Source organism: Centropristis striata, chromosome 1 (genome assembly GCF_030273125.1).
Source record: "Centropristis striata isolate RG_2023a ecotype Rhode Island chromosome 1, C.striata_1.0, whole genome shotgun sequence".
NCBI classification, from domain to species: domain Eukaryota; kingdom Metazoa; phylum Chordata; class Actinopteri; order Perciformes; family Serranidae; genus Centropristis; species Centropristis striata.
Window position 1 is genome coordinate 15,194,326 of NC_081517.1, and position 20,309 is coordinate 15,214,634.

Consider the following 20,309-nt stretch of genomic DNA (forward strand, 5'->3'; position numbering starts at 1 on the left):
GCACACTCTTAAGGCTGTGCAATTGGGCAATTAGTTGAAAGGGGTGTGTTCAAAAATAGCAGTGTCTGCCATTGACTTTACAAACTCAAAACTATTTTGTACAAACTTTTTTGTTTCTAGGATTTAGCAATCCTGTGAATCACTAAACTAATATTTAGTTTAGTGATTCAGTGATATTTAGTTTTTTTTTATAACTGCTTCACATCTGTGTAGCATGGAGTCATCAAACTTGTGGCACCTTTCAGCTGTTATTCCACTCCAAGATTCTCTAACAACATTCCACAATTAATTTACATGTCTTGGTTTTGCTTCAGAAACAGCATTTTTGATGCCACCTCACAAATTTCAGTTGGATTAAGGTCCGGGGATTGGGCTGGCCACTCCATAACATCAATGTTGTTTGTTTGGAACCAAGATTTTGCTGGTTTACTAGTGTGTAAACCTAAGCCTTAAGAGCGTGCATATCACGAATGCTGGGTCTTGTTGGTTTTCTGAGAATCTACGGCACCTACTGGTACCTTTTTTTGCCATGTAGGAATAAAAAATATACTAAAAACCTTTATTAATCTGGTTAGTCACATTAGACTGCTATTATTTTGAACACTACTGTAAAATGTGGTGGTACAGCATTTCCATAACAAAACTGGATAAACACTTTGTTTTAAAGGGTTGTGGCAGCCACTTACCTGTGCAGCTCCTCCTGTCTCGGGGGTTTTGACATGGAGAGCCAACTTTAGAAAAAGTCCTAAAATAATGACATGAAAGTGGTCAAAAGAAGACATGAAAGAAAAAGTTTTGAAAAAATTGCAGGCTAATTCCGTTACAGACTTTTATCACCACCTGTCTTTACGAAATGTTTCCAAAATGACCGAAGATGTTCTCCTGCGAATATTTGTAATTCCTGATCAGCCAATTATAGGAAACAAAGTTTATTTTTGCCTTCTTTCACTTACACCTTACCGCAGTACGTTCCTCAAATATCATATTTTTTTATTAGACACGAAACACACAATTCAACAGATCTTGCCAGATGTCTAGAATTTCAAAAGGCTGGTTGTGACTTATGTTGAACAGTCAGTCTAGTCAGCAGATCAAAACTAGTGCAAAAAGATAGAAATATAAAATTTAAATTATAATACGGCATCTGTTTTTTCCATTTAGAGAGAAAAGGTCTGATGTTCTCCTGTTTGTGTTGTACCTTGTCACACTGTGTGTGTTTGTTGTGGTGTTTTATTTCTGTAACTGTGGTCTCTTCCTGTATGTACTGAACAAAAAAAAAACTGCACAAAAGAAACATCTGTGTTTTTCTAGAGGATGATTCATATTAACTATAAGGAATTTAAAAAGGCAACCATTGTTCATTATTTTTATACATTTTAATGCAGAAATGTTACACATTATACCTTTAAAACACCTCGTTTGTGAGGTCACTTTGGATGCAGGTAAATAAAGACCCGACACATCAGTAAGGTCAGTCCTGTTTGTTAAAAACCTTTTATTAAGATATTCAGATTTTTCCTCATTTTTAATCAGTCTGGTTTCTTTTTCTCTTTACAGTAGTTAATGTGCAATTATCTTTATTACTGGGTCACAGTTAGGAATTCACAAAGTTATTGGCACTTGGAACACATGGGGGAAACACTGGCATGTACACGGGGCGGAGCAGGGGGGCGGGGGTGGCGCAAAGGGGCTTCAGGGCGATTGGTTGGATGGGGGGGTCAGGGTAACACGGCAGGGTGGGGGTAAGGGGTGTGTGTGTGTGTGTGTTTATCTGTGTGTGTGTGTGTGTGGTGGGGTGAGGTCGGGTATTTTCTTTGACATCTGTAGACGCTACTGCATTGTTCTTGTTTTTGTTTATGTTTTTTTTCCTTTTTTTCTTTACCTCCAAAAGCTTTTATTTCACTTTTTTTCATTTTTCTGGGTTATGAAGAATAATAAAGAATAATACCTCATGCTGCGAGTGCACATCTAACAATCAAACTTCGATAGTGCTTCTATGTCATAATGTACAGTTTATATATTTATATATTTATAGTGGAAAAAACGAGAAAAAGAAGAGTTCTGCAGAGTATTTTTCACCCAACGACACCAGAGACAAGGAAGAGAAGGAATAAAAAATATCATTCACGGTTGCTATGATCATATGTAAGCCCCACCCCCCCGCTCTGTAGTACAATTCTGAGGTAAGACTGTGTTGACGTGGACTCTCGGTGTGTGTCCCGTTTCTGAAAAAACCCTGCGCTGTATGCATTCAAATGGTCCAGGGGCGCTCTGCTGAGACTCCCGGGTTTGTTCCTGAAAAACAAAAAAGTATGTACCTGCTTTGTAACGGCAGCCACAGCAGTTCAGAAGCTGCTCGCAGCGCTGAGATATCTGTGGGCATTAAGGTCTGCTATGGCTGAGAGCTCCCGAGGTAAACTGGTACTTTTTTAAAACTGCATCAGTGACGTGAAGACGCACACACTCGCTGCAACACATCCTGAGAGTCTGCAGGTGTGTGTGTGCGCGAGCTTCTGCATCTCAGAGGTTTGCCCGTTTTGTATTCATTTATACATATACAGTATATATATATATATATATATATATTTATTTGTGAGTGTGTGTTTTGTCTCTGGTGTGTGGGGATTTTGGAAAGAGTGGAGTAAATGTTTCTGGATAGAAGACTACAGACCTGCAGACAGCAAGAAAAGAGACGCGCAGAGTTTGAGGAGCGCGAGAGGGGGAGAGGTCGGGGCCAGGGGTCATGAGGTCAGGCCAGCAGCGCCGAGGAATATGAAGAGGAAGGCGGCTGAGCGGAGAGGAAGGGATGGAGAGGGAGAGAAACGATGAGGATTCACCTCAGGATCACGATCTTGATTCCCTCGCTCCTCTGTTCTCAAGTTTTAGCCAGTTTTTGCACGCTTAACACAACTCCTGACATTCCTCCAGGTTTCCAGCAGGGTCCCTACACGGGAAAAACCCACCCTCTGTTTCCAAAAGTTAATCTGGTATCAAGTGTTAGAATTGTGCCATTTTCCCACTGTATGGTGCGGCTCGACTCGACTCGACTGAACTCGCTCTTTTTTGGTTTTCCATGAGCAAAAGTTGTGGATGGTACCTGGTACTTTTTCTTGGTACCACCTCGGCTGAGGCTTAAAACACTGCAAAACTACGCCATCATCTGCTTTTGTTGCTGATGAAAGGATCCAGCGTTGGATCCAAAGAGTGCTGCATTGAAGATGTTGTGCAGAGGCGCTACTCAGATACTATCTGCAGCGGAAAACCAAATAGAAGAAGAGGACCTGGTACCAAAGTTTAGTAGAGTCTATAGATTGAATAAAACATGGATGTAGTCTCTGTGACGGCACCCATAGGTTTCCAAAGAGCCGAGATGAAGCTCGGAGTGGCCACGCCCTTAATTATGCATATTTTAATTCCCCCCTTATAGATCTAATGAGGGGGGAATTTGTTAAAGAGACCAGAACGGTTATTTTTGCTGTGATGTTGGCTGTTTTAACCAGGGTGTTAATGAGGATTCACTTCCTTTTGGAGCCAGACGAAGAATTGCGGTGTTTGGCCCCTCCACATTTAAGTCCTGGAGGTTGTGGCCAGGTTGAGTCGAGCAGAGCTGTACCATGTAGTGGAAACACAGCTTCAGTTTCAAGTGACCAGAAGCAAAATGAATGGTCATATTCTTTGTTTGCTGGATGATGTGCCCCCAAGTGGCCAAAAAATAGGCTAAATAGCTATTGTTCACTTAGAAATCCCATATTCTGGTGTTTTCGTCAAACACGTGTTCAAGTGTTTGAGGGTGGACTTTTCCTCTGACAGTTTTAAAACAGCAATACCACCATTAACCAGATGATACATTTTTCTATGTAATACATATGACAGTGCAAGTGAAACCCCACAAGCATGTTGATGGATTGGAAAGGACATCAAAGTCGTCCGTCTTCAACTCCTTCATTGATTTTGATCAGTCAATGTCTGTTTCTAAAGAGAATTTTTGGTCACACTGGGAGTTTTTGTGCTTGTTTGGATTGAAGCTTAACCAATTGTGCATCGAATGCTTGCTGGGTCATCGTACATTTCTCTGTTGTTATTTTTTGGGATTCTTTTAAAAAAGACCTAGAAATGAGAAGATTTCACTTCATTTCCAGATCTGTGCAGGAACCCTGTCCGAATCAACTCCAACCTTCACCCTTTTCCTGGTACCCCTCACCCACCTGAACTCTCCCCGCCCCCCTCCCCCTGTAACTCCCTCCCCACCCCCATGCAGAGGAGAGTTTGCACAGTCTATGCTCCCACTTCCCACCTGGAGGGAGACAGGTCGATTGGGCACATCATCATCATCATCATCATTATTTTTTACAGTAAACAACAAATGTCATAGAGAAGAGAAAACATACAAAATAAAAAAGGGAATAATAGTACAAAAAGATAAAAACAACAAAAATAAGGAACTTACAAAAAGAACCCTCACATTACATCTTGATCCCCCCACCCCCCCAAACAAAAGTCCCACTTCTGACTCCAGCATCCAAACCACAGACAGGAAGTGACATAGTGAGCGTGCTCGGAAAGGTGCAGAGGGCTTTGGCTCTCCGGGACAGTTGAGCGCTCGCCCAAAGGTGCTTTTTTTTGTTAATTTTAAAGATTATTTCACTCTCTCCTTGTCACTTTAGTTCTGTGGATCGGCAGCCGAGACGGAGATCAGGAGTGATAATAAACAGACAAACAGAGTCATGGATGGACGAGTCAAAGCACAAAAACAGCTGCGGTGCTCTTTTTTCTTTTGGGAGTCATGTCAGCAACTTTCAATCTACTGACAACTTTATTTGGCATCTTGGCCCACGTGCGCTGGGGCGTTTTGGCGGGTTTGCGTCTTGTGTTGGGATTTGCAGAATGAGCAGCAGAAGCCTCCGGCGGCCTGCTGTTAAGGTGCTCTGATGTATACAGTGATCGAGACTCTTTAATTACAATCGTAGCTTGTGTAGGATCACTGCCTCTTGGGATATATCGCCCTCTGGTGGCGTCGGCAGGTACGACAGCTGCTGAGCCCCCCCTTCTCTGAGCTGCAGTAGCCGTGTTTAGCCACCAGATGGCATTTAAAGTAAAAAAGAAACATTCAAGCAGCAGTAGCTTATTCTTTGTGAAAAAGCTGGTTCGAGAACCAGGTCAAGTAAACTTACTTTGGGTCGATTTCTAATGAAAGTTGATGCAAACTTGGCTGAGAAATGTATTTATATCGTCACAAGACAATGGAGAGTTGGATTTTATCCATGAAGAGATTTTTTTTAAACAGACATTCAGACTTATAGCCTTAAAATGATGTGAGCCCAACAGTGTTTTATTCGCTTCGACTGTCCATCCGTCCGTCAGTCTGCAGTCCCCGACCCCGCCCCGACAGCAGCTGCAGTACAGTAAAAACCAAACATCTGGTCCAGCATTAAAACCTTTTCCCTCTCGTCCGCAGCACCTCAGTCATACAACAATCGCAATGCAAAAATATGTGGTTCTCTTTCTCTAAACTATTTTACAGCTAACATGTCTCCACTATTCTCTTTTTGTAATTTTTTACACATCTTGGCAACTCTACGTACAGGTTGTTAATGTTGACTTATTAGTAGCATCTGTCTTAAAAATAACGTTCAAGGACTACAGTACACTAGCTCAAATGTAGAAAACAAAAACACACAATAGCAACAGAAAAACAAAAACTGTAAAATTTAAAAGAAAGTTTGAAATGTGTACAAAGCTCTTCTAAAAGCGCGACCAAACTCATAGCGCTTTGACAAAAAAAAATATAAAATAATAATAACAATAAGGTCTGCTCTGGCCCCGCTCAACCTTTAGTCATAAAAGTGTGCTCAGGCGTAGCTGCCCTATAAAGAAGCAAAAGCTGCAACCAGTGATGATCTCTAAAAGGTCAAAGGTCACAGGAATGTTTCACTGTTCAGTTTCAGTTTTTGTTCTTTGTAGGGCAGAGGAGTGTTCAAAACTTCTTTATGGAAACCATTCTCTCTTAGTAGCATCAAGCTACCGACTCCTAACATTTCCTACAAATCAAAGAGGAAATTAAAAAAAAGACAGATATTAAAGAAAATATCCCTTTTGCTGTGCTCGTTGGAAGTACGAATTTCTCTTGAAATGTCTTTGTTGATGTGAAAACCTGTCGGAGCCCCGGTGCCTCCGGTCGACATCTGAGGCCAAACACTGACAGGCGGTGGAAACTTGGGACAAGAAACTCTGCCAAAACTGCATCTGCCTTAACCCTCCATAATCACAACTCCTACATTCTTTTCTTTTCAAAATCTTGCACAATGACAAAAATTACTTCTCAAAATGACAAAACCGTCAACATCTATCTTGATTGACATTTTGACTTGACAACACTGGGGTCAAAATCTATTACAGTGGTTCCCTACCTGTGGCGTCCCCACATGGGATTGTTTATGCTCACTGTAGAATGGGACATTTTCCTCTGAGCGTAAAGGCTCCGAAAGTCAACACTGCACCTCCTAATTCCTTCAGCTGCGCTTTTGCGGGAAGACACCTTCATGGGAAGACTGGGGCGAGCAAATGTGCCTGTGCAATCATCTGTACAATTCTTCATGTAGAGACCACAGGGACAGTCAACTGGCCTTGAATTTATGGAAAGAGATTGCCACCGCGCTGGGAAAAGAGGAGGCATTTTGCTGGAAGGTGTGGTAAAACACAATTTGTGCACATCTCATTGAAAGAGTGGTGATCAAAGTTGGCCCGCCCATTCTAGTGGAACCGGTATGGCTGCCCTGTTCTTCAAATAGATCAAATAGAGACTTCTTCAGACACAAAATATTTGGTTTGTACTCCCTACGGAGTTTTGGAGAATACTGCAAGGAACAACACGAACGTAAACACCTCCGTGTGTGCTCGTAGCTCGAGCACCATCTGTGGAGGCTTAAGAGGTCGCCAGATTATAAAGCTAAATTCTGGATATGTTTAGGGCGGAAAGCAACGCTAATTTTTCTTATTGATTACTTTGTCTAAACCTGTTTTGGTCTAAGAATCGAGTAAAATATCCAACAGTTTTCCTTAGCTGAAGATGTCTTCAGATTGCTTGTCTTGTTCGGCCAACAGTCCAATCCTATTCCATCCATTACGATAAAAGACTTAGCAAAAAAGGCAAATTTGTACCTTTTAAAAACTTTAGCTAACAAGGGGCAACATTACAGCTCAGTTTAGACATGACATTTTGAGTCACAAGCACAAAAGGTTGGGAACCACTGTACTACTAAACATGATATATATCCATATTAGCCCTTAATATTGGGATGCCAATTCAGAAATCCATTGTTTTTCCTGACCTCCAATCGTGGACTGCAGAGGAACATTTCGCCTGGTGTTCACCATTATACACACACTGACAACAGCTGGGCAAATCGACTGCTAACGAGGCCAAATCATCTCTACAGTTGTAGCAAAAATGTCCTCACATTATCATATCGCAGTGCTTAAAAGGACAGTGGGGTGAAACGCTCAGCCAAATGTGTTCCCCGGGACATAAAAGACATTTTTCTTCCACTCTTTTACAGATATTTAGTGCAATTTCAACTTCAAAGCTCATTTTCCTTGTTCTCCGGAGAAATCTTAAAGTTTCCGAAGCTTTATTCCTTATCTGGATCCGCGATATCATCCAATAAGTGGGTTCTTGTCTTGCCGGGGTCGCTTTGAGGGGATTTAGGCAACTCTGCCGTTTATTCATTCAGCCCACGACCCCACACCTCTGCAAAATGCCACGCTACATAAATAAACAAGCACCCAGGTATTTATCTTGGTGGCACAGGGCCAGAGAGAGACGATCACCACCACCTCCTCCTCTCTGTCATTAGCCTCTCTCTCCTCTCACTCTTGTCTCTTTGTCTGGATTGAGGCTTTGCTCATGTGACGGCAGACTGCCGCAATGCCTCATCTGTCCTGGGAGATTCTTAACAAACATCTCCTCCTCAGGAAGAACAGCACCACCTCCTCCTCCTCCTCCTCCTCCTCCTCCTCCTCCTCCTCCTCTCACTGCTCAAGTCTAGGATGATTATAATTATTCTTTTAACCCCACTTGGTCACTTGGTTTAACAGTCTGGTCGATATTCGCGTCATGATTGCCTGCGTCTCTCATGTGGACATTTTCTTTGTCCAGGGCAACACAGGGACAGATAGACTTTTCCTCATCAATCCTCTGATTATTAAAAAGGTGCAGTAAACACAAAAATCACACAGTGTCTCATGAGAGGGGGGTGGGCTGCACGCACACGCACACACACACACACACACACACAGCACTGATGTGCCCGGTCAGACGTACCTACACCCATTCATCTGCATATTTGCATCCGAATAGCTCTCATGTATGCACACACACACTCATGCAGCAACATATTTGGCAGCCCCATCTGTTGTGGCAGACAGCAATCGCTCAGCCCCAGAAACACACACACACACATGCATACACACACACACAAGGGGATACACAGATATAGGGGTGAGAGTTTGGCAGGGATTTGCATTCTATGAAGAAAATGGAGTCGACACAAATGAAGCAGCGGTGGAAAGAAAATGATGGTTTACGTAATGAAGCGACAAGGGACTGACACTATTTAGTTTGCTTACTGTGTGTGTGTGTGTGTGTGTGTCATAGGAAGAGGGAGGGAGACATAGGGGGACAATAAGGAAGAAAGACAGAAATGTATACATAAAGAGACAGAGAGAAATGTAAACAAAGAAAACAGACAAACAGTGAGAGACAGGCGAGAACAGAGAGAGGGGGGGGGACAAGGGGACAAGTGAGGGAGGAGAGTGTCAGTGTCCTGGCTGCAGTTGTGCTGCTGTCCCATGCAGGAGTGCAGGACATTTAACCAGGCAGAAACAGGATATTTTAGGAGGGAGTGTGAAAGAGAAGTGCTCATGATCTGCTTTGTCTGACTTTACATTTCCATGATTTTTATGTAAAAACGCTCGTCCTCGGTGCAGCCGCAAAAGTACATCTGCACCTTTGATATGGCACAGATGTATAGACTGTGATGTGGATATGTGACTCTGCAGATGTGTGTGTGTGTGTGTGTGTGTGTGTGTGTGTGTGTGTATGGCTGAGGGGAGAAAAAAAAAGAAAGCTATGGCGCTCTGTGAGGCAGACAAAAACAAACAGCCACTCATCTCAACCTCTCTGCACATACCACCCACTCACACACACACACACACACACACACATATATACAGACCTTGCAGAGCTGAGCACCCAAACCACCCACACACAGTGACAGACATGCGCAGACACACACGTATGCAGCACATAGATCGAGACGCAGACCCAGCCTGGCATAGGCATGCGCATTACTCACACACACACACTCACACACAGATGCACACACACACTGTACCACTGTCAAAAGCTCTTTCGAGTGAGGCAGACATTAACATGCCATAAATGGAGATGGAGGGAAACGAGCGGGGAGGGAAAAAAACTGCATACATACATTAATATGCACACACACACACACACACATTGAAAACACACCCACGCATTATGTTTGCCCACAGATGCACACACACAAAGCCTTTACAAACAAGCTCCCAAAACCACCACATACACAAACTCACATACACACCAGTATGCATGCATGCATCCACACCAAATCATCTGAGCGTCCCAGCCAACACCCCCCCCCCTCCTCCTCCCTCCCTCCTCATCCGTTCCTCCTCTCTAGGGAGGCTCACACTGTCCTCTTCTTCCCTCTCTATCTCGCTCTCAATTTTTTTCCTCATTTAAGGCGGCGGTTTCAAACAATCATTGGAATACAAAGACTTTTTTTTAATAGGAAAACAAAATGTGCAAACTCTCTTCTCTACCGTACCCTCTCCTCCTCTCTGCCCACCCATTACTCCCTTTCTTTCTTTTCTTTCTTTCTTTACTTCTTCTCGTCCTCAGTTATTGAACTTGGTTAATCTCCACGGATCGTACCATGCGCTCCAGAATAGAGGGTTGGACCATCTCACTGTAGGACCTTTAGGTGCTCGTCTCAGGACCAAAGGGTTCTTTGACCGATAGCCTTATTTTTTAAAGACATAATTAAAAAACTTGATATACACGTAAATATAAAAACAAAAAACAAATAGTCATGTAAACATTTTTTCCTCAAAAGCCAGGCTGTAAAAAGCAGATTTCTTTTTTTTTCTTTTTTTTAAATCACACTGGTCTACAAAACGGGTTCAGTTCAATACAGGTTAGATGACGCCTCAAAGGCTGTTTTTGGTTCTTCTCCGGGATGTTTCAAAGTTCAGATTTTGTGCAGCGACGTTTCTGTGTTTCGTTTAAGAGACGGTTTAACGACAGACCCTACACCTTGAGGGTCTATGTCTGTGTGTGTGTGTGTGTGTGTGTGTGTGTGTGTGTCTGTGTAGCAGTCCAAACATCAATATTATTATCCTGTGACTGTGACATTGAACAGTTCACCACAGCATTTCTGATGCCACGCTGGCAATAAGGTGCTTGAGATTTCTTCTCGTTTAAAAAAGGGGGGAAAAAAACACCAAAACAGGCCAAACATGCAGTAAAAAAATATGAATGTCAGATTAGTTTACAAGAAAACAAATCTACAGTGTATGTCAAGTCTTGTTTAGGTTTTAAAGTGTTAATCAGCATTATCACGCCGCTTAAAAAAACAAAAACAATATGTTTTTTCGCACTGGGGATTTTGTAGCAATAGTAATCTAAAGCACCAATAGTTTTGGTTTGAGAGTCCTGGCAGATATGCAAATTAAACATCTGATATGGTCAATACATAGGAAATTAGATATTATTAATGTGGATGTAACAGCTGGATTATGTTTCAAATTAAACGCGTTCCCTTTTTCACTCTGATGATGGCACCTTTGACACTGAAGGCATTCTGCTGCCCCCTACGCTCCAAACGTCGCACTTCATTTCAAAAGTAATATTATATTGAATATGTGCTGATAACACACAGCTGAAGTGTCCTCTGCTTATCACACACGCTTAGCCTATTCCACCAAAGCTTAGAGACAAACTTCAGGCCAACAAACGGAACCAGAGTGTTCACTCGTGTCTGCTGGAATCTGAAGGCCAGTCTGTCTGCACAATAACATGACAATATCACAACACAGGATATGGGTCTGCTTTTTGTAAATTCCAAAATGTCTCCAGACTTGCAAACAAATCAATTCTCCAAACTTTAAACATCATTCAGAACCTTCAACAGAACAAAGTCTGTTTCCAATCGGATCGGTTTTGCCAGAATGCTGTCTCACACTCACACACACACACACACACACACACACACACACACACACACACACACACACACACACACACACACACACACACACACACAGGACTCAGTGCTCCAGAGTGAAACTTAGTGCCACTAAATATTTTTCCTTTGTTCCATTACTTACTTATTTCACCTAAAAAAATCATTTTTTCCCCTGTATTGATCAATGCAATCAATACAATCCTTCTATTAATACCAGCTGAGCACAAAGGCTCCAGACTACATTCCCAGTTGGTTGTACTCTTGGTATTAAATCCAGTAGGTTTCTCCCTGCCTTTAGTTTTGCAACACAATAGCAGCTAAATTGATTGTTTTGTAGCTTGTTTTTTAAGTTCTACACTGCTCGGTACAAATGCATAAAGCGCTGTGATGATAATAGAAATCATGCATCTGCATGAGTGTGAGCTTGCTAAATTTTAACTCTAAAGTAAGTAACACTAAAGTGTTAGCATGTGCAACAATTTTGGTCGCAGTCTGGAGCCCTCCTGTACAAAATTAAAAATGATAATTAAGAGGGATTGGATTTAAATTTCTCTCGTGCAACAGGGACCAGTAACTGTCTGACATTTAGAGACTTCATGACAGTCACCATCTGGAGTTGAAGTCTTGACTCAACCACACTTAAACAGAACACATCCACAAAGCAGTGACTTGTCTCAATACGGTGTGAGGGAGGCAATAAGCCGCCTGTTGTGTCCTTCATTTGTAAAAAACACAATTCAGTCTACTTCAGCCACAGCATTAGCCTAAAAAAGGATTTGAAATGTGTTTAAATCAGTCACCGATTACGCTGGATAAATGGAGAAACTATTCTTAGTTCTACCCCTGCTGTGTTGAATTCTTAGATACAAACTAATGGGCTGCACATTGTAATCTGTAACACATAAAACAGAGTATAAACAGTTGGCTAACTTTGCTTGTTATTCACACTACTGCTTTCATTAGGCCAATGATTCCTCTGTGCCAAACAGGCACATGTGTCAGGCCTTTACACTAACTGTCTGGGGCTGATCTCATGATTGACAGATTAAAAATCTGGTGTGATGAGTATTTGAATATGCATTTGAAACCCTCCAAAATATCAGTGGCACTAAATCAAAAACATTCACCTGGAGCCCTTGCATTCAACATCAAACTGAACAGGAGCAGAAAGCCCTCAAGGGTTTAGCTGATGAGTGCATTCAGCTCTATTGTGATTCTAGAGGTCAATTTTTCTAAAGAGAAAAAAATCTTGTTTTGCGTTTGTTTTTTTACCATTCAGCCGCAGAAGTATCAAAGGCGACTATAGCTGCAATACGACTTTCAGGGTTGTTTCTATGCCTACGTTCTTCTCTGATTTACATAATTTAGCAGCTTTCTTTTTGATAATTATATAGACTTTACACAGAGACAGAGAATTAACTGTCAAACCAAGGAAGCAAAACTTTCAGCCAGTGCAGTGACACTTCACCTCTTCCATCACATCCCACGTTAAACATAAATTTTAAAGTGAATGCTTACATGTGACGAACAACAACGGCCTCCCAGCTCTGCTTCAGTGTAATTCCCCTTTAATTCCCATGCTGCTTTGGTGTACTGTAGCTGATGCGGCTGACAGCGCCCAAATGCGTATTAGCGTGTGTGTGTGTGCTCACCGCAGTGATGGGTGAATGAATCGACCAAGCGTGTGTGAAAACACACCGTCTGGCCTCCCGCTCTCTCTCTCTGCTGCTGCAGCACACACACACAAAACTGTGTGGCCGTTCCCCCCCCCACACACACACACACACATACACACACAGAGCTGTATTCCTAGCAATGTACCAATGCCTGAATTAGCACCTTTGTCCATGCCAGGCGAGCACGCAGCCAGGCAGCAGAGCCTGAGGAAACTTGTTCTGTTAACTGGTGTGGCTGCGAATATTCTGAGGGAAACAATTTAAACATGAGCTGAAAACAAAAGAACATCTCTTTTATATCCTCACACACACACACACACACACACACACACACACACACACAAGTCGTTCCTAAGCTCACAGGCAGAAACTCGCTTTTGGATATTTCTTGACTTTCCTTCAGACTTTTCCTTAAAAAAAATGGGTGATAACCATCGATATAAATTGGATTCCAGCTTGTATTTTTTCTCTTTTTTTTTTTTAGTATTTTTTAAATAAAACCACCCCTCTTTTCTCTTTCTGATACGTACAAAAACGTAATTCGATTGTACTCATACCGCAGGAATTAACACAGTGCATTTATCACGCGCAAACAATCATCGGTAACAAGTTTCCTCTCTCTCAGGAGGCTTGGCAAAAACACACACACAAAAAAAGGAAAAAAATTAAGAATTTAAACACAGAAATGCTCTTTTAGGATAAAAAGAGTGGGGGAGGCTGAGGGGGGAAAGGATTTTTAGTCAAGTAAATATTAGTTTTTACCATCTGCCACCACACTGTCAGTCAGACATCACCAGCATCTCTGAAGGCTGGTGAGTCCCAGCATGCCCGGCAGGGGTTAAAGAGCAGGGTTGGTGCGGTCGGGCGGAGGTCGGGGGAGATCATAAACCGTGCCAATATACATATCAATATTGATTTCAACCCCTGACCTCATCAGTCCCACGCTCTCAGAGAAGCTTTCATTAATAAAAGCAAAAACAAAAAAAATAAACAAGTAAAAAAAGGGGCTCTGTACAAGCTCACTCAACCTCTACTGACTTACAACGCTGCGGTTCGGATGCTTCGCCACGCATACATTCAATATCAAAAACAACAGTGTTACCGGAGTTTGAGGAAGGAAAATATCACTTTCTCCAAACAGGATTACCCCTCCCTCCCACCCCCCTCCCCGGGGAATGTCTGTGATTGATTATGGTAAGAAAAGGGCCTTAGTGACAGTACACGCTTTTTAAAAACATAAAAAAATAAAGGCTGAAACAAATAGGTCTTGAAAGGTTGCAGAGGGATGAAGAGGTGTGTGTGGGGGGGGCTAATTGTCAACCTCTTCTCTCTGCTACCTTTCTCTCTGTCTCTCCCCACCAGGAAAGGAAGGAGGAACAACCCAAAGTGAGGCATTCTGGGCCATCGAGAGAGACAGAAATGTGGACAAACGAAGGAGGGAAAGCAGAACAAACTGACCAAAAGAGGTGTAAAAGAAGAAATAGATCCCCAAACACATGGCAGCTAGGGGAGGAGTGACAACCGTCATCTCGACCACAGTGGCCACCGTTCTCTACTCATCACCCCAGAGAGATGGCATCCCTCCCTCCATCAATCTGTCCATCTGTCCACTCATCTATCTGTCCGTCCACTCACTCAAAACAAAGTGCTGCCGTCTCCTCCTCCTGCCTGGAGGGTGTCTGCTTGCGTGGCTCCGCCCCCCGCGTCGTTGTGGTTGGCGGCCGCTGCGGCTGCTGCAGCCACCGCTTCCAGGGAGGCGGGGTCAAAGCCTTGCTCCGCCCCCAGTGCGTCGGCCTCCATCTTCACACTGTCGGCCAGGAAGGCGGAGTAGGCGTCGCTGTCGGCCATCAGCAGTTTGAGCTTGGGGATCCAGCTCTTGCGGACGACGCGGCGGGCGTTAGTGCACATGTCGGCCGCGATGGCGTTCATCTCGCTCTCCTTGAAGCTCGGCGCAAAGTTCTGGCAGTAAACTGGAGGAATGGAAAGAGACGGAAAAGGAAAAGAGAGGAAGATGAAGAACGGAAAAGAGAGAAAAAGAATGGAAGGCAAGGAGTTTTTAAATCCAAATTTCCAAGCTGCAAAGGGCAACTTTTCATGAGGGCAGCTCAAGATCTCACTGAGATTCAACTCACAGTATTCATAATATTAAAAACTGTGTGTCTGTTTGACTCACATTTGACAGCGTGCAGCACTCTGTTGTCCAGAGGTTTACGGCTGGGGTCGTTGGTTGAGGAGCGTATGCCAGTTCCACAGCTGTTGGCCAGAGTGCTCCTGAACAACAGACAAGAAGCTTACAAAGACGAGCCGTGGCGCATACTGAAACACAATTCCTGCTAAATTTACATTTTAAAAACCCAGTAGCTTGATGTGAAAATTGATTCAATGCCAAAAGTGCATTGACTCCTGTTGTAGTCGAGTTCACAATCTGCAGTCTATCATTTTCTGCAGCTTAAGCAAATGCTCCATCTTTGTTACTTTGTGCCCGACACTGACCTGTCGAAGAACGCGGCCAGCAGGCGTCTGAGCAGCACTTTGTGGCGGGTGCCGGCGCTGACGTGGCAGTTCATGAGCTGGGCGCGGGAGATGAACACGGAGGTGCCGCTCACCAGCTCCAGCTTCTCTGCCGGGTCGCCCTCCTCGTACAGCTTCGGGTGGCAGCGGTTCCCGATCTGGCTGATGAGCTCAGCAGGCAGCGAGGCCAGGTCCTGCCGGGACCGCCCGCCCCGCCCACCCCGCCCGCCGCCCGAGTCTGGAGCCAGGTCCGGGAGAGCCTCCACCCGCTCCCCGACCACTGAGGAAGGAGAATGGTGTCAGTCACAGCTCATTATCAGTTAAAATTTTACTTTACCAGTGCCACAGGATACAAATCCTTACTTTGAAGAATATAAAATCAAATTTTCTTCCCAACTCCTCAAATATTAAAAGCGGCTATCTTATTTAAAATAGTCCAAAATTGACCAAATTGTGCCACATTTATATTTACGCACTGGCTTCCACACTGATAACTAATTCTCCAAATACTATTATAGCTTGTAAACAGTTAATTACATCATGTTCTGGGGGAGTCCTTGTTTCTGATTGCTTTAATGTGCACATTTAAAACATTTAAACACTCATATTGCAGTTCAGCCCAGATTAAATTATTGTTATGCAAACATATGCTAACCAACATCTGTTACTATACAGAAGAAACCGCAAAAAGACTTAACATTTAGCCCCCTAAACATAGGCCCGGTTAACTTTTCCTTGACTCTATTTTTCACCTTGATGCATGTGAGATACTTCACAAGTCCATGTTGAATAACTGCAAACGCAATCACACTGCACTTTGCATTGCGTGCTGCTTTGCCTCCATTCATGCATTTAAATCATTTAGTGCACTTCCTAAAGTGTTTTTATTCTTACTTTAGTCAGTCGGAATTAGAGAATATAAATCCAGTTGGGTATCAAAGCCTCTGCTGCTTCAGTTCTAGGTCGCTGGAGACACATGTGGATCCAACAGAAGCTCCTGAGCATCAAAAAATTCCGGTCCTTAGACTTAAAAATGGCCCTATGGCCTAAATTTGATGTCAATATTTTTTTGCCTTGTGTCAATATTACATACGACTCAATATTTATCATACTATAGTTTATAAAAGTATAAAACTGATCCAGACCAAATTTATCCACAGAATGTTTATTTAACAATATAAACTTCACAAAGAATTAAATAACTTTTCCCTGCATGTATTTAAAGATATAATAATCTCAAAATAAAAGAAGCCACTGTAGCAGGGTAGAAGCCTAATTTTTGCCCCTAAAAGCCTAAATTTGGTGGCATCTCGCACATTTTAATGCCATTTTTCCATCTTAGTCATTGTATATTTTAATGAATTATTGTAAAGGAGAATAAGGGTTCTTCTATATTTTATTTAAGACATTTGACTGCTAACACATCCATGAGCTCTATTTTGGAAGCTACATGTGTTTGCTTTTATTTTGAAGGCGGGTCTAATGCGTTCTTACCATAACGCTACATAACGACTCTGAGAAAATCTTCTCTCTGACTTCAAAGTGCATTATGCTCTTCACATTTCTTGCGTATCTTAAATAAACTTTGGTTTGAATAACTATCAGAGTTTTGAATATTTAACACTGAAAAAAAACATCTGATCGTTTTCTTTTGATTAAATAACCTATAAACAATTCATAAGCTCGAGGCAGGATCCACAACTTTCAGTGGTTTCAGTGTTTTGAACATTTCATTCTCCTCCTTTAACATCCTCCACTCCTGAGAAGTTTGGATAAACAAACTGGTGCTCATGAAACACTCCGCGGCAGGAGCTTTCGCATCAGAAGACAAAAACTTAAGATTTACATGAAAACACAGCGACCTCGGGATGAACTGGCACTCTTTTGTCTCATGTATTACCTGCTGCTCCGGCGTTCAGCATGCTGTACATGGTGTACATGTTGCAGATCTGTCTGTACTGCTCTTCGGCGCTCTCGTCCGCTACGTCGTCCTCCTCCTCATCGTCATGGTAACTGATTGGCGAGTCGCTGGTATACATGCTCAGTGTGCCCGGGCTCGTGCCTTCGGGGGTCCCGCCGTTGTTGTTATTGTTGTTGTGGTTGTTATGGTTACTGTTGAGTCCAGCTCCTCCCATTGAAGTGGCGACGCCACCGACGGCGCCGCCCAACATGGCAGCGTTGGCCGCAGGTCCGCGCCCAGAGGCATCCTGGGTAGCATTGTTGGAGGAGGAAGATGAAGAGGAGGAGGAAGAGTAGCGTGCGGCCTTCCTCATCCCGCCTCCCCCGCCCCCTCCGGACCCGCCACCGCTGTCACGGTTGCCCCCCTCCCACAGACGCTTGGCCACGGGGGTGCAGACCACCGAGTAGGGAGAGCCCTCCTGCTGAGGACGAGAGAGGAACACTGGTTATTCATCTTCGAGAGAGAACTAACAAAAAATAACAAACATAAACCAACAATTTTAACAGCAAAACTTGAAAAGATACGTTTACAAATAACACCGAAATTTTCACTCTCCAAGGCTTAAATTGCTATTTTTTTTAATATATTCTTCTCAAACAGGTTAGGAAAAAAACATTTTCTTATAGTGCCGGGTTTTATTTGAACATTTTCTGTCAGGGCCAATATGATAAAGGACACTTTATCTATGAAATAATATTATGTAAACCTTACTTTGATAAACATGTTTTTCTTCTTCTTCAACAAAAGGAACTAAAGTCCTTGAATGGTATCTGTACAACAACTTTCCCTGTATAAAATACAATAAAATAACATTATCTTCATCTATTCAATTTTCATTTTAATCATTAAGTCGCTGATTCAGCTACAATTACCACCATGTGCCTCCGCCAACCAGCCGAGTTTCAGTTTACATCCATTTCTGTCCAGATTCATATGCAGCCCTGACAGTAGACAATACTTTAAATACGGATGCTGCTGTAAGAAACCTAAAAGTTCTAAAAATGAAGACTTCACACACATCTTAAGCCAAGCAGCACAAAATATCTACACAATCAGCACAATTTAAGGGAGGCACAAAGGATTAGTGTCACCAATTCAGCATCTGACCAAATGTGAAATATGGTCACAATCTCCCTTTCTGTTCCCGAGTTTTAGTGTTGAGTATTGGCCAGAAAAGCGTTTGATTGATGATATGCAATGTCATCAATTGACCATTTATTTTTTTATATTAGACGCTTGTGCCAAATTTGGTCACAATCGGTGTGCAACTCTTCAGTTATGGCCAGAAACATATTTTGTGAAGTCACAGTGACCTTGGCCTTTGAAGTCTACAATCGTCACAATAATCAATTCATCTGTGAGTCCAAATGGATGTTTATGCCAAATTTGAAGACAATCCCTTAAGGTTAACCTGTGATATTTACGTTCCAGAGAGTAGGACATGTGTACCAAAAGCTGTCATCAACACAAAGGCATAATAAGCAGATATTCAGTGTGAACCTTTAGTAACTTACAGTTGATACAGACCGATTTCAAAAAGTACCGAAATGCATTGGGGTTTGATACTCACCCGCACTCACAAAGCACCAAGTGGCCTTTCAGTTTTTGAGATACAGAGAAGGCCACTTTGTTCACTTATTTCACCAGTTTTAACACCAAACACTGACCATCACTGCACTATAAACACTGTACAATATTAATGTCCCTAAAGTTTATTTTCCTTTTGTTTAAATTGTTAATATTTTTTATATATTTCTACATGTCTAAATTGTTAATACCTTTCTTATATTCCTAGTTTATACTGCTTGTTTAATATTTATTGTTATTTTTATTGAAGCTCCTCTCCATCTTGCTTTACACTTTGCTTCTGTAATACTGGAAATTTCCCTGTTGTGGGAATAATAATGGAAAATCTTATCTTATCTTAATATTTCATACGTTATCTCCCAAAAAGAACAAGTGACAAATCTGGTGGCAGTGTCCAGTGATGAGGAGAACAGTTTCTGTTATTATCCCAAAGCCTTTAACAGATTCCTCTGTACATATGATGCTTATTTGTGCTAAACCAAAACTATATAAAGACAGCTCTGCTCTCCTCTCCTGCTGAAAGTGAGGACTTTAGCAAACCCACCCATTTTCCAATTAGCACCCAACATCACATGGCAACTATTTTTGCCAGATGCTTTCCTCTAGATTAAACAACAAGAAACTGGTTTCTCCACTTTTCCCTCTACCTTTATTTTAAGTAGCCTGACTCAACACTGAGATTTACAATCCTCTATTCATTGTTTAGTCATAAGTGAGTGAGCAAGTTTCAACCTGAAACTCAGATTATGTAAATAAGTACACATGACACCACAATGGAAACAAACACATGCATTGTATATCTGGCTGGTAAAAGTTTTTGGAAGGTGCATGTCTTTAGTTTACCGGATTTCAGCAGGGGAGCCAAAATGTGAATATTTTTCATTTAAGATATCTCTGAAAACTCAGGTATTGAGTAAATAAAAAGGAAAACACTGGAAATCCATTCTAGTGTTTGTATTTAGTCACTCATAAGGCAAACTTTATTCATTCTGCAAGGGGAAATTCTTATTTTCCCACTCTGTTTATATATATATTTATTTATTTATTTTCACACATACAAACAGGACCATTATTAATGGAGAGCGAGGGGGAGGGAGTCCACACCCCGTACTTGCTCCGAGTGGAGATTTTAACCGGCCGTCCTCCGATCCCCCAGCCAAGTCCCTACTGACTAAGCAGCTGCCGCCCCAGACAATAAATGAAGTGAGACGAACTGTTTACTCCAGTTTGTGCTCCTTTGAAACCCTCAGCTCATTAATATGGATTGTAATATTATAAAAACACAAACCA

At 42.3% G+C, this 20,309-nt stretch overlaps 1 protein-coding gene across 4 annotated transcripts in view; it reads right to left on the reverse strand.

Moving 5' to 3' along the window:
- Window positions 1-1,335: 1,335 nt before the first annotated feature.
- nacc1b (nucleus accumbens associated 1, BEN and BTB (POZ) domain containing b) overlaps window positions 1,336-20,309 on the reverse strand; it is a 31,883-nt gene continuing 12,909 nt past the window's right edge. For all 4 annotated transcript variants that reach the window (XM_059332350.1, XM_059332334.1, XM_059332358.1 and 1 more), the window contains exons 5-8: window positions 17,373-17,853; window positions 15,455-15,752; window positions 15,135-15,232; window positions 1,336-14,931 (exon numbers count right to left, since the gene is read on the reverse strand). In XM_059332350.1, the coding sequence (XP_059188333.1) occupies window positions 14,597-14,931; window positions 15,135-15,232; window positions 15,455-15,752; window positions 17,373-17,853 (1,212 nt within the window). In that variant the 3' untranslated portion in view covers window positions 1,336-14,596. The remainder of the gene's footprint in view (window positions 14,932-15,134; window positions 15,233-15,454; window positions 15,753-17,372; window positions 17,854-20,309) is intronic.